The sequence below is a fragment of the Lethenteron reissneri genome, chromosome 37, assembly GCF_015708825.2.
Source record: "Lethenteron reissneri isolate LAM-NWPU_2019-01 chromosome 37, ASM1570882v1, whole genome shotgun sequence".
Lineage (NCBI taxonomy): Eukaryota > Metazoa > Chordata > Hyperoartia > Petromyzontiformes > Petromyzontidae > Lethenteron > Lethenteron reissneri.
Genome location: NC_083815.1, coordinates 4067333 through 4081218, shown reverse-complemented (window position 1 = coordinate 4081218; position 13886 = coordinate 4067333). Strand labels below are relative to the sequence as shown.

Genomic DNA, 13886 nt, shown 5'->3' with positions numbered 1-13886 from the left:
GTGGACAGCACTCAACCGAATCCGCACAGGGCATACGGCCTCCCGCTTCACAAGTGGAAAATGAGGGATGCCTCTAAGTGCGACTGTGGCCATGAGTCCCAGAGCGTGGACGATATCGCATCAACCTGCCCACGAAGATCTATTGCGGGGGCCACTTCATTTATTTATCCTCATCGCATCTCAGGAAAACCATTGAGTGGATCGCCAAACTATGATTTTTTTTTATTTGTTATGTCTGTACATTGGTTTAAAGTGTATTCATATTTGTTGCATATGGTGGGTGTACCAGCCATGAATAAATCCAACTATCCTTTGTATTAGAACATTTGTGACAATGATAACACTGATAAAAAAAAAGTTGGAAACTGTCATTAATTATTCAATTTTGAGTGCACGTGTTTCTGATAACAATATCCTGACTAGCACGCCCACCACCGGTTTTGTCTCTTGTATTGATCTATTGCAAGTCTTTGTATTTATGATAGTAATTTACAGCCCTTTGTCAATGCATTGCTGATTATATTTATGACTGATCATAAAAAATGTGTTGGAAATGTAGTTACTGCCATTATCTGCATTTTAGATTTACGCTTCATGCGCTTATCCTTGTTTAAACCCTCGTCTCTTGAAAAACACGCCTGTGGTCTCAACGGGCCTTCACCCGGTTATAAATAAAGGAAACGAATGTACGTGTAATTATATCATCAACAGCCATTGGCCAACGAAATGTTTTCTGTGCAAATGGAATATGACACCACAGTAAATCCAAAGGGCTTTCACTCTTCTCAATGTAAAATTATGGTCGCGTGAATTGCAAGCGAGTCGCAAATTCACTCCCACCACCTACTCTCGCATTTTGCGTCTTGACTACGTTCAAGCTCTAGTAAAATGTTATATTCTTTGTACTGTACTGTGTTCTCTAATTGTAAATGTTGTGGATGTATATTCTTGGGTCTTTCGGTAAAGTCACCAAGATGGTTTCAAAAAAACGACCGCTTGCGTTGAGATCGAAACGTCGTAGTTTTCTGTTATTTTTGATTATTTTCTTTTAACCATTTCTAAGTGACTTTACCGAAAGACCCAAGAATATGAATTCCTGCAGTCACGAAAGCTTTAAGTTGTGGATGTACTCACCAACACACCGGTGTGCTGTACTAGTAATAATTTGCCACGTTCTGTTTACGTGAAAAACCTTACTGATTCTCCGTGTCGGGTGGTGGCGGGTTTAACGACACATTTATATTTACGCGATCTAACAAAAACCAACACCTATTATGGATATTGGTCGCGAAAGCCTACAACGTGTTAAATTGTAATGTGTCGTTAGCATTGTCTCGTTTGTACTGTCTCGTTTAAACTTTTTGTAATGCCTGCATAGTTCGGTACTTCATGTATCTCGTTTGTTCTGTCTCGTTATGCCTGTCTTGTTTATACTATGTCATCTTTGCATCTAGTTTATCCTGCCCAAACTATTATTTGTTTGCTGTCTATTGTTTATACTCTTTGGTTCTTTCGGTAAAGTCACGTAGGTGAAAATAATAATAAAATAATAATAAAATTTAAAATAAAAAGTGAAAACTAAATTAAAACACGACGTTTCGGGCGCAACACAAGCGTCCTTCATCAGGTGAGAACCACCACAGTGAAAACAGTTGCTGAGGCATGCTGAAGAGATGGCTTTGACAAGGGTTTTCATAGGTGAGAAGGGTGGGGGGGGCAGGGTGATTGTGGGGGTGAGGCGTGGGCTGGAGAGGCTCATCCTCAGGATGGACGTAATGCTCCTGGGCATACTCCTCCTGTACATCGGATGGGGGGGGGGGAGGACAAATTTGCACGATTAAAATACTGCACGTCAAATGTCCTAGTGATGGTAGCGTGCAAGGCAAAGTGTGTCTATTGTTTGCGTTATCTTTGGTCTTCTCAAGACTGCCTTATTTATTGTCTATACTTTCTCGTTATAATTATCCCAAATGAGAAAATAAACAACGCTTGAAGTGCGCATGGAACCAGCATAATTGAGTCTTACACACACAATTCGATTAATATAAATTGAAATAATAATGCATTTTAACCGCTTGCAACAGTAATCTCTGCATGCCAGCGGCGCTGTACACACATTCAGCACGAGAGGGCGACAATTACTGTGGGACATTCTTGCACTGCGCGATCGCTCACAGGAAACCCCTCCTACATCCCTCGAGAATAATTATCATCAGCCAAGGTCAACCCACGGCTGGATGAAGACGACCCCGAGCCAACGCTATCTCTCACGATCCAGCCGTGTAATAATCCACCCGGCACCTTCAAGCGATCTGATTTCATCGCTTCATCTCCACAATTGCAAAGCTAACCCACGCGCAACATGTATTGATTGGCTGCCACTCCATCATAATTTCTTGACCACCTGGCACCATCATACCTGACAACCTCTTATCAGTGCCTAACCTTATTACAGGCCAATTCAGACCGTATTGGTCACCCCATGCTCTTATACATCTCAAAGTTCATCCTATAAAGTCCCATCAGAAACGGACCTGGTAACTCAATTTCCCTGTGCAAGAATACGGGCAAACCCGTATGGGTTGACAGGTATGCATCATGACATCTCGCCACGTGCCACGCTTTAAACACACTTTTTTTTGTAAACAGTTCGAATGTAATTAACCCGCGAATGTTCTAGAATCTATGCGTTCTATTTCTGTACCTCGTTTCCAAGCATGCACATATGAGCCGTGGACACAAGGTGGCGCAACTTCCATTGGGGTTCTGCTAAGGAAGCGACGAGCTACAATGCTACCATCGTTATTCATATACAAGACGGGCGTACAACTCCCAAAACTACCAGTAAGTAGCCTTTTGGTGAGATGTTTGCATGGGTGTTCCGAATAAATATGGGCACGTCGTAAGTGGTTGTGGTAAAGTATGGGTAGTCCCACCTCTTTCAAGTTGTATGACCAGTGTGGAAGAGTAGGCCAATATGCCCTATAGAGAGGCTCTCTCGGGCCCCCTCTAGTGGAGATCCCTTCAGCTCGACGTGGCTTGAGAAAACAATCGCCTATTGTAGTGAACTCACAATGGTTCCATTTCATTGGCAATCTACCCTCAATGGTTTTGTATAATCTTCACATTTCATCCACTTAAGTTATTAACTTTTAATCAGATCCTACTTTATGGACGAGGTTTTTTTTTTACGTTAATCAAGTTTTCATTTGCAGAAGTTAACCCTTCAATTGTGGTTACAGTACGTGTGCCACGTGGTGAAATATACTATTTTCAGCGTTTGAAGTCTTTTTAGAGTTGTGCAACTGGTGCTCGACTGTTTACTTACAATAACTTATCTATGAACAAGCGTGTCTTTTTCTTATGATCGACGGATAGACAACATACATGCCTAAGCTTAAAGTTAATATGAACACAGCAGGTGCATAAAATTACAAGTAATTGAACGACCTCTTTATCATAGAAAAGATAAAAGACCTTCCCAGACTGAAGCCAATTCTCATGGTCTTACAATGCCAGAATTATTCCCGCTCCTGCTGATGAGCTGATCTCATCTCTGTGGTGACCATCATCTCAGTTGCGTTCTCACCTTTGGCTGCCATTCTGTCACCAGTCTTAGCCAAAGGCCATTCATCCCTCTCAGCAATTTCTCATACTCAAACCATCTTGCTTTTCTTAACATGATGTTCCAAATTTACATTTAGTTGTTGAGTCACGTGTTCCTTTTTCTGTCTCTGGGTGTAATTCAGAGCTGCATTTCTCCCAGCATCTGTATATGTTTTTGTTCCATCTTCTGTTCGTGTTAATGATTGGACCATTTTATACTTTCGTATGTTGCCTTTGATTATCAAATTGCACTTTTTTTCAAAAAGCACTCAAACATGTTCTTCCTCACCTCTTTATTTGATAACATTTTCTCTAGGTATACAAAAAGATAAATTATTTTCCAGGTCCCCTCAATTGTTTACATTCAGCGTGGGTGGAAAGTCCCTCCGCCCCTATCTTAAACTGATCATCTGGACCCATAGAGGTACAGTATAGGGACTTCCTGCCCACCCTATATATACACAAATAAAATACATTTACAACCAGGCGAGGAGTACACACATCGAGACAAAATACTATTTTAAAAGGAAGAGCTGCGGTTCAAATTAAGAAGGGGACAAACATATTTCAGTGCAGAAAAACAAACCAGAGAAATAAAAAAAAATTGAAATTGAGTTTTAAAAAATATATAACGCGTAATTGCAATCATTAAGTAAATACATCTTCCAGACATATTTCAAATCAGTTAATTCCAATGGTTCAATAATTTCACATGCTGTGTAATGTGCACATTACTTCGAGTGGTTTTTTTTTGTCATCATCAGCCTTGGTCAATCCACTTCTGGATGAAGACCTCTTCTGCGAGCCTCCGCCATCTCATCAATTAAAGAATATATTTTACCTGGAGTTGGAACACCTCGTTTGCAAGAGTGTCCAGTATGTCATACGATGCATACATAGAACGATCCTGCGATTTACTAAGTTTATATACTCAATAAAAAAAACCCAAAATGTGATATTACAGTGGAGTATTCAGCGTGTATTCCTTTCCATCCGTGTCCTATGCAACGACGTCCCTCCATCTCCCCAGGCACCACCCCACTCATCTCCCCTCCCCCGTCTCCCCGTACCCCCCCCCCCCCCCACACACATCCCCCCATACAACCATCCATCCGTGAGCTGTGTCAAGGGTTATATTCTGTGGCGAAGAGCGCCAGAGATGTAGCGAGCACTGGGACGCCTGCTAATAGAGACCCATCTGGTACATCGCCATCATCATCACCACCACCACCACCACTATCATCATCATTATCACCGCCACCACCACCACCATCATCTTTACTCACTGGTGTCGCATCTGTATACATTTGGTCTCTCTTTAGTCTGCTCTCAAGCTGTTATTTTTGGTCCCAATTTTGTCATGTGCATCAATTCTCAGCAAATCCCGAACGCAGTTTCGACTTAGGCGCTTATTTGCCGTGTACGCGGACACAGTGATATTGTTGCGTTTGCTTTTCCTGTTTATTGGCGGCGGCGGGGGGAGGGCATGTACGATAAGCGGCGCTTCGTGCGTTATGGTGAAGACAAGTCGGATGTTAGTCGGCGAGACGGAGTCGGCGACAGAACCGGTGAGTTTTAAGTGTCTGTAACACAAAACACGTGCTTTGTATCCAGGGATGCAATGCATTTGCGGACCCCCCGCTGTTTTCAAAATGTGATTCGCTTTAATCTCAGAAGGTGCTTGCGTGTTGTGGAAGTAACAGCTTCCATACCTTACAGAGCACAGTGTTAACATCTAATAAGTGCGTTGAAATGTTATAGAGGCTTTTAAATAGCATGTTGTGGGGATTTCCAACCCCCCTCGCCCCCCATTATTTATCCGGATTATTATAGTGGGGTGTCTGTAACTGGATCGCCCTTGGTACGCGCGGTGTGCACGACACACGCCTTTTATGACATTCACTGTAATATATAAATAAAGCATTCAAACAGGTTGCATGCGCTTTTTCATTTTTTGGGGGGGGGGGGGGGGAGGTGGCTGTTGACAAAACCGTGTCGATTTTTCTCGCTGTCTTAGTAGATTCGTTTTTATATATAACGTTTTTTTTAAAATAAAAAACACAACAGCATATCGCCTATAATCAAAGGAGCGCGCGAGACGACGCTGATTGAAAAGCTTTGTTTTTTGGTGCCAGTGATGACAAAATACATTCCGCATTCTATTGGCGAGGGTGAGCCCCACTCCATAGGACATCGTCTGTACACGCGTAATGTACATGGCTCTGTGTGTGTGTGTGCGTGTATGCAGTGCACGCACGTGCCGTTTTACCAACGATTGTAATCACATCGCTGTCCGTTAAGGCGTTTCACAAGTTGTCTGCCCAGTTAAGAAATACCAGTGCCCTTTAGTGGCCGGCTTTGACGCAAGACGGCGATCCACTTAAACTGTCAGGGGCAAGTGCTGTTTGCGAGCACCTAATGAAGGCCGGCACGGCACACGAGGGAGTGGGTGACCAGCGTTACACGCCCCACCGCCTTTGTCTCCCCAGTCGCGATGTTTACACACCGTACCAGATCCCCATTTGAGGCTGAGTCGACCTAGGGGACGCCTAGGACGGGTTCATGTAATCGTCACTGGTGTTTTCGGTCGTGAGCGGGATTCGAAATGGGGTAGCCAGGTTCGTAGGGTGGTGAGCTTATTAAACTACACTACCACGAGCCCCCCATTCCCTTGCTAAGCAGCAGCTGAGTGAACTAGCGTTACTGGTGCCCATCATCGTAGTAAAGCCTCACTGAGTTATCAGCCTCTTAATTAGGAGGATCCTACACTGAGACTATTATGCTTGTTTACCCAGGAAGGTCTCACTGAGCCTCATGACTTTCAGGAGGGTGCTGGCAAGTTTATGCACATCAGGGCAATTTTTTAAATCTGGACATTCTAATTAAGTAATCTGCTGGCATTTCAAATTTGGCAAACTTGGACCATAATGCCGGCACGCAGTAGCCTACTCAGCACCGTTGTGGCGAGATGTTAACTACCTCGCTTGGTATACAGGAGCCGAGGGTTCGATCCCGACCCTGACGCCTGTATATTTGGAGTTTGCATGTCTATCTTTACGTGTTTTCGTGGGTTTTTTTTTCTCCGGCCCCTCCGGTTTTTCCCTCCACGTTAGAATCAACATTCGTTTCTAGTATTTGGCTGCTGTAAATTTCCACGTGATAAGCTACTTCGTTGAGATATCATTTGGGATAACCAGGTCAATGGGCTTTACCTGGTGAAATATAATATAGTTTTAAGTTTTTATAGTTTTACTCTTGCGAATGACGTCACGGGACTCATAACGTCCACTGTGAAGCAGACGGCACATAGTACAGTATTGTATGGATGTAGCTTGAACTTTTGCATGTAGCCAACCGTGCGAATTGGAGTATTGGTGCAGTTAGTACACACTGCAGTATTAATCAGGGCGGCCGCTGGATTCGAACCGTGATCCTCTGCAACAATTGGTGAACACACTACCGCCAGGCCATGCATTTTCATTCACGAGACCGATGCGTGCGAGAAGTTGATACTCCAAGCTCTGCACAGATAGATTCAATAATCCATTGCTGTACTATCATCTACTGGCCACGGCACGGCCCAAGCCCAGAACGCCCAGTACCGAGTACTATACTGTATACTCAGGCAGTTTGCTACCAGAGTACTAACCAGGCCAACCTGCTTTAGCTTTTGATAATAACCATTGTTTATCATTAGTCTTTTGGGATTTGAAAAAAAAAATCACGTGATACGTTTTGCAATGACATGCTTGCATTACACGTGCAGTTGTCCACTTAAGAAGCAGCTAATCTGAATGTAAATTTATCTGGAGAACTCTCCCTAGACCAGGCCACCAAATTTAATGAATGAGGATTCATTTTGCAAGCCGAGTTCATGCAAACGAGGTCACAATCACGAGAATGGAAAAAGTATATAGGTTACATTTGACCCGATAATTCGGATAAATCGGCTCATCTGCCCTGGCGCTGCTTACCCGTTTATGATAGCAAGGGCAACAGTAATCATACAACGGAGGAGCATGTGCCATTGTCGAGGGGTGTGTGTCCTGGGTGGTGGAGGGCGATTGAATCTCATTCGTATATTGTCAAGACGCATGCTATTACAGTATTACCCTCCGATTGGCACGGTTGGCTACGTACGGTGTGAAAGATGTTCAGCATACATTGCATTACTATACATTGCATGTCAATGCAATGTAAAATCAACTGAAATTTACAAATTTGTAATCGCCTGCCCTCACTAATTTGTAATCGCCTGCCATTAAACATAAACGAATTGTGACATCGTCGTCAAAATTATGGAAATTCGACATCAACTGCCATTCAAATTCTGACAATGACATTACAACCCCAGCCAACACCATCGTTCAAAATCACCAGTACCTACTAAAATATTAACAACCACTCACTCTTACTTATACGAAACATACTATTTCATTTCTGCGCTGCCACTGATTTTCTACGTATTTTTTTAAATTCCACGTGGCTTTTTACCCGCTGTAATTTTTCGTTGAAATCTGCCGCCTGCCAGCCTGACCCCCGCACGGTTGTCCAAACGCCATGGACGACGCGGCGTTGCTTGAAGATGGCCCCGAGACGGCGGAGCCGCTGACGCACGAGTACTGCGAGAGGATCGTCATCAACGTGTCGGGACTGCGCTTCGAGACGCAGCTCAAGTCGCTCGACCAGTTCCCGGACACCCTCCTGGGCAACCCCAGCAAGAGGTCGCGCTACTTCGACCCCCTGCGCAACGAGTACTTCTTCGACAGGAACCGGCCGAGCTTCGACGCAATCCTCTACTACTACCAGTCCGGCGGGCGGCTGAGGCGCCCGGTCAACGTCTCCATCGACGTGTTCAGCGAGGAGATCAAGTTCTACGAGCTCGGCAACGAGGCCATGGCCAAGTTCCAGGAAGACGAGGGCTTCATCAAGGAGGAGGAGAAGCCGCTGCCGTCCGACGAGTTCCAGCGGCAGGTGTGGCTGCTGTTCGAATACCCCGAGAGCTCCAACCCGGCCAGGGGAATTGCCATCGTTTCCGTACTGGTCATTCTCATCTCCATCATCATATTCTGCCTCGAGACTCTGCCTGAATTCAGGGACGAGAAGGAACAGAAATTTCTCCCAGCAAAGGACATTAATGGCACGCAGGTAAAAATTATGCATGGCAGCTCTTTCACTGATCCATTTTTTATTGTGGAAACCATATGCATCATTTGGTTTTCCTTTGAACTGCTGGTGAGGTTTTTTGCGTGCCCCAGCAAACCGGGATTTTTCAAAAGCATCATGAACATCATTGACATCGTGGCCATCCTGCCCTACTTCATCACCCTTGGCACCGAGATGGCCAAGCACCAAGGGAGTGGCCAGCAGGCCATGTCACTGGCGATTTTGAGGGTGATCCGGCTGGTGCGAGTGTTCCGGATATTCAAGCTGTCCAGGCACTCCAAGGGCTTGCAGATTCTGGGCCAGACTTTGAAGGCGAGCATGAGAGAGCTGGGCCTGCTCATATTTTTCCTCTTCATCGGCGTCATCCTCTTCTCCAGCGCCGTCTACTTTGCCGAGGCCGACCACCAAAACTCGGAGTTCCGCAGCATCCCCGACGCCTTCTGGTGGGCCGTCGTAACCATGACGACGGTGGGATACGGTGACATGCGTCCCGTGACGGTGGGTGGCAAGATCGTGGGCTCGCTGTGCGCCATCGCCGGCGTGCTCACCATCGCCCTCCCCGTGCCTGTCATCGTCTCCAACTTCAACTACTTTTACCACCGCGAGACGGACAACGAAGAGCACGCGAACTACCTGCACGTCTCAAGCTGCTCGCACCAGGAGGAGAGCAGAAAGAGCAGGAGCCCGTCCATGAGCAGGTCCGAGTACATGGAGATGGACGACGGTCTGAGCAACGACGTTGACTTCAAGGTGAAGTTACCCCTCAAGCCCGACAACTGCGCGCCGCTCAACCACAACTGCATCAACAGAAACGTCGAGACCGATGTCTGACGCCCTGCCTACCGAGTCGCCACGAAATGCCTTTAGTTCATTTTTGCAACAGCAGCGGACCTTTTTCGCCGTTTTAGTTTTACAATACAATCTCGGAGACGCACTCGGCAACAACTGCTCCTCTTTTTTTGCGCTTTTGTTTTCGCCAAACTAACCCAACGGACCAAAACGGTGCGTTCATCAATATTCCGGAGGCCTGTCCACATCTTAATCGGCTGCGGTGAACCGGCAGCAGGGCACCGCCGCGTTTTAAACACGGCACGAAACGAAATCGCATTGGACTCCTGTTGTTGTGCTGCGTTGCTTTGCGATGAATGTGTACAAACTTCGCTTAACCTGTCACGCCACCTCCCCCCCCTGTCGCTACACTCTAACGGTCGAGTGGAAATTGGAGTCACGTGGTAAATAAATGTTTTCAAATCAAGTTTATGTCTGTGAACGTAAGTGTTTCCGTGTACATAGTTGTCAATGTGGCGTTATTTTGGAAGGAGGTTCGCAGCCAAAATTAATCCACCCACCCACCTTTTTTGCAGTGCACCATGCAACGACATGAGTGCAAACGCGAACATTCCTTCGTAGAGGTGGGATTGATAGCTGTGCACCTCCTGCCACAATGAAGCCGGGTTCATGGCTACAGATGGGTGATAAGTTTTAATGCAGATTTGGGATGAACTAAATGTTGGCTTTATAACAAAATGCAATAGCGTGTATAAAGTAATGTTAAGGTTATTAGTCCCCCACGTTTATCTGCTAGGGCATGAATGTGGAGGAAATATATTTCCAACTTGCAATGACGTGGCACTTTTGTTTGTGCGTGCCTGCACTGTGAAGGCAGACGTAATAGTAATTATTGCTCTGTATTATTTAATCGCACAATTTTATTACTTGAACATAACAATTTTTATTCAAATGTGTCAATTTCTAGATGGCACTGTCACTTACATGCACATCACATTGCCATACAGTTAATTGTTTACTGCTTTGATTTACATAAATCACAGCAGTAAACGTGCAATTAGGGATGGGTGCTTTGTCAAAATGATTGTATTAACCATTAAAATTGGAACTCGCATTTCATCAGCAATAAAAAAAAAAGATTGTATCAAATGTATAATTTAACGCTTCAAATTAAAGAGTAAATCGTGAACGCATTACTTAAGCAATTTTTCATAGGTATCAATGTGTAGTATAGTTTATCCTTCTTAGTATTATAAATTCAACTTTTTTCCGTTTATACCTGTAATTCATATAATAAGTCACCCACCCCTGATGTGCCTACATTTCTTAATTTCCGGCCAGTGCAGTGGTAAAACATAGTTGTAGTCTTCATCCATAACTTAAATACACCATAGATGCATTTAGGTCTGCCGTGAAAAAAAAAAATCTTGATCTCTTCTATTTTAGGGAGTGCTAAAATTCCAAGGAGCTGAATTTTTTTTTCTTTAAAAAATCCTAAATTTTATTTGACAAACTGCATGAAATACATTGCACCTGAGTGTGTGTGCGTGCGAGGATGTGTGTGTGTGTGCCCACGCGTGTGTGTGCCATCACAGCACCTGTGAGGCCTCGCTCTGTGGTGGTCATTATATATGTCCCTTTCATCTTATGTCCATCTTATCATCTTGTGGTTATCCACGCGTTGCTTCGTCTTATATTATTGTTTTTTTTATTTGGTTACCTTTGTTTAAACCCAGTTCACGTGTCCCTGAACCATTACCCTTGACTTCAGAGCCTTAACGAGCAATTTTCCAGGACTTGATGTATGTCACAGTGCGGTAATTTAGGTTGCCACAATCAATAAACCAGTAGGGAATAAATATATAAAACCAATCTGCAAAAGACAAAACGGTGAAAATTGTGACCTTTATTTGATAAAATGCAAATTTGGAAGCTAAGCTCATACAAGTGAAGAATTTCCACCTCTTGTAGGATTCCTAGGAATTCATGGCAACAACAAATACCATCGTTTTAAAATAGTCTCATCCAATGACGAAAGGTCATTCGGTGATGCACCTACACTACATTGTTTTATATCATCCACCTGAACGTATGTGGCTTGCAAGAATTAATATCACCAGCCCTCATAATGATGGATGCATTGTTCAACCTGTCTGAGGGGTTGACCACTTATTTCACCATAGCGAGAGCCCCCATCGGTGATTGAACCTAAATAAAAATTGGCATGAAGAGGCACAAACAAGATGTACTCACTCAACTTTGTAGATGATAACTCACCGGATATATCTTAACAGTGCGTGGGTGGCTTTGGGTGTCCACACAGAGATTGCTCGGTGATGTCTCCAATATGAAAAAAAGCCGGCTCGGCCACTCAGGGGAATTTTGACTTCAACAAATATTTGCAATTCTCACCACTATGTATGTTTTTTTGACGTGAGTTTCGAGTCTTACCCAAAGCTTATCCACAAGAGCGGCGGCAGCGGCATTGACGGCTTTGCTTGTCGCTCGACGGAGACCGCGACAATGTAATTAATGTCCGGCAGCACTACTAACAATCAGGAGAAATGGGCTTTGCGATGCCCTGCCAACTATTCATCATGCCTCAGAATGGAGTTTAAAATCATTTCATGCCTCGCTAAGCCCTGTTTTATTTCATTTTTTTTCTCGTGCAACAAAGACCCGCGGATGCATACGGAGAGAGAAAAAAACAGACGCGGGTTCGTGTTGCAGCGGGCAAATGCGATATTTCTGGGAGGTCTCATTTACCACGTTAATTTGAAATCCGTATTCAAAATGTGATTTTTTTTTCTTTTGTGGAAAATGTCCATTTAATATACACTGTACCGTATATTGTTGTTGAAGCATTGGTGATATGATATTTATTCATGAAGCATTGGGCTATGACTCTTATATAGATTTATTTTCTGAAATGTAAACAAAGGATTGGCACACTTCACTCGGGGATTCCGGCGACCTGAGCTCGATCCCCAGGCACAGTTGATGTTTTGTGGCAAGTGATATCTGAACGAGTCTTTCCCCGCCATCAGCAATCTGCACTGACCAGCGTGATGAAGTATGTATAAAACAAGCCTCATGACCAACACGGCGTGATGAGGCCTTCATCCAGAGGTGGATTGATAAATAGCGTGTAAGTAAACAAAGGATGCCCCATCCTAGCTCACGCTATTTACGTCACAGGGGCTCTTCCGGAGTGAAAGCCCCCCCCCACCCACCCCCCCCCAACTTGCACATGTTAAACGTGCGACATGGGACACGTTGCTAGGATGACAAATGGCGTGGCATTTATTGCACCGTTTTGAGGACCAAAGGTGAAGCTTTATCAAAACATCACAATGAGCAGTGCGAAGAGGGGAGGAGAGCTTACACCCAGTCGTTGTTTTTTTTTACAATATGAATTGGCTTTCAAAAGTCGGGAGAAAGCCTCGATTTGTTTTGTCTCCTTTGCGTGCGTTCAGCGAAAAAAAATCATTTCCGCCAATTAAAAATTCCCATCGTCAAAATCCATAGTTTAAGTTGAACATGCCTTACTGCGTGTGCGTGTGTGTGCTTTGTGTGTTAGGTTGATATTGATGTTCGATAGCAATGCATCAGAAATAAGCAAAAGGATACTGTACACATTTGCAATGGCCTTATAAAGATGTATGGGGAGTTTTGTGTCAAAGGATCTTTTTATTAATATCGTTGTTTTTTCGAGTAATTCCAGGCTGTCATTCAATGTGGCACCATTGTGTTTTGTGTAATAGATATGAGCTATACTGTTTTGAGGTCTTGGGTCAAGAGAAAGGGCGAATAATCATATCAAAATCGAGTTGAGAATTAATGTTTTGCAATTGTAACATGATTCTCAAAGTAAATGTTTTGCCAGCTCTGTCGATGTGTGTATGTGTATGAACGTAGTGATTCGTATGTTTCATTAAAACGAAAATTCATTCATGTCATTCTTTGTGGTGTTTTGAATTTTTCATACTGGCACGTTGCGCATACAACCGCATCCACAGACAGTCCCGTGGCGTGTGTGTGCATGTTGAACCTTTTTCGCACCGTACGTAGCCAACCGTGCTAATTGAAGGTTCCGGGAGGGGGGGGGGACAAAAAAAGAATCACAAAAAGCAGTTCTAAAAATAGATGAGTTTGCAATCTGCACACCCGAGTGCTCAATCGTTGTAGGGGTGGGTGGACAACATAAAACAAAACAATCCCCAATTAAGCGATGGGCACCGCTGCCTTTATTATCCCATATATACTGGGCGGGGAGGTGTGTGTGTGAGAGCTAGAACAGAAAGCGCGATATAGACAAATGCAAA

At 44.2% G+C, this 13886-nt stretch overlaps 1 protein-coding gene across 1 annotated transcript; it reads left to right on the top strand.

Moving 5' to 3' along the window:
• The first annotated feature begins 4752 nt into the window (after positions 1–4752).
• On the top strand, positions 4753–13520 carry LOC133351379 (potassium voltage-gated channel subfamily A member 3-like). The gene is made up of 2 exons (XM_061566530.1): positions 4753–5174; positions 8138–13520. The coding sequence occupies exon 2, from the start codon at positions 8167–8169 to the stop codon at positions 9601–9603; it is 1437 nt and encodes a 478-aa protein (XP_061422514.1). The 5' UTR covers positions 4753–5174; positions 8138–8166; the 3' UTR covers positions 9604–13520.
• Positions 13521–13886: the final 366 nt, after the last annotated feature.

Coding starts and splice junctions, on each gene's coding strand:
- LOC133351379 (XM_061566530.1), top strand. CDS start 8,167: ATGGACGACGCGGCGTTGCTTGAAGATGGCCCCGAGACGGCGGAGCCG.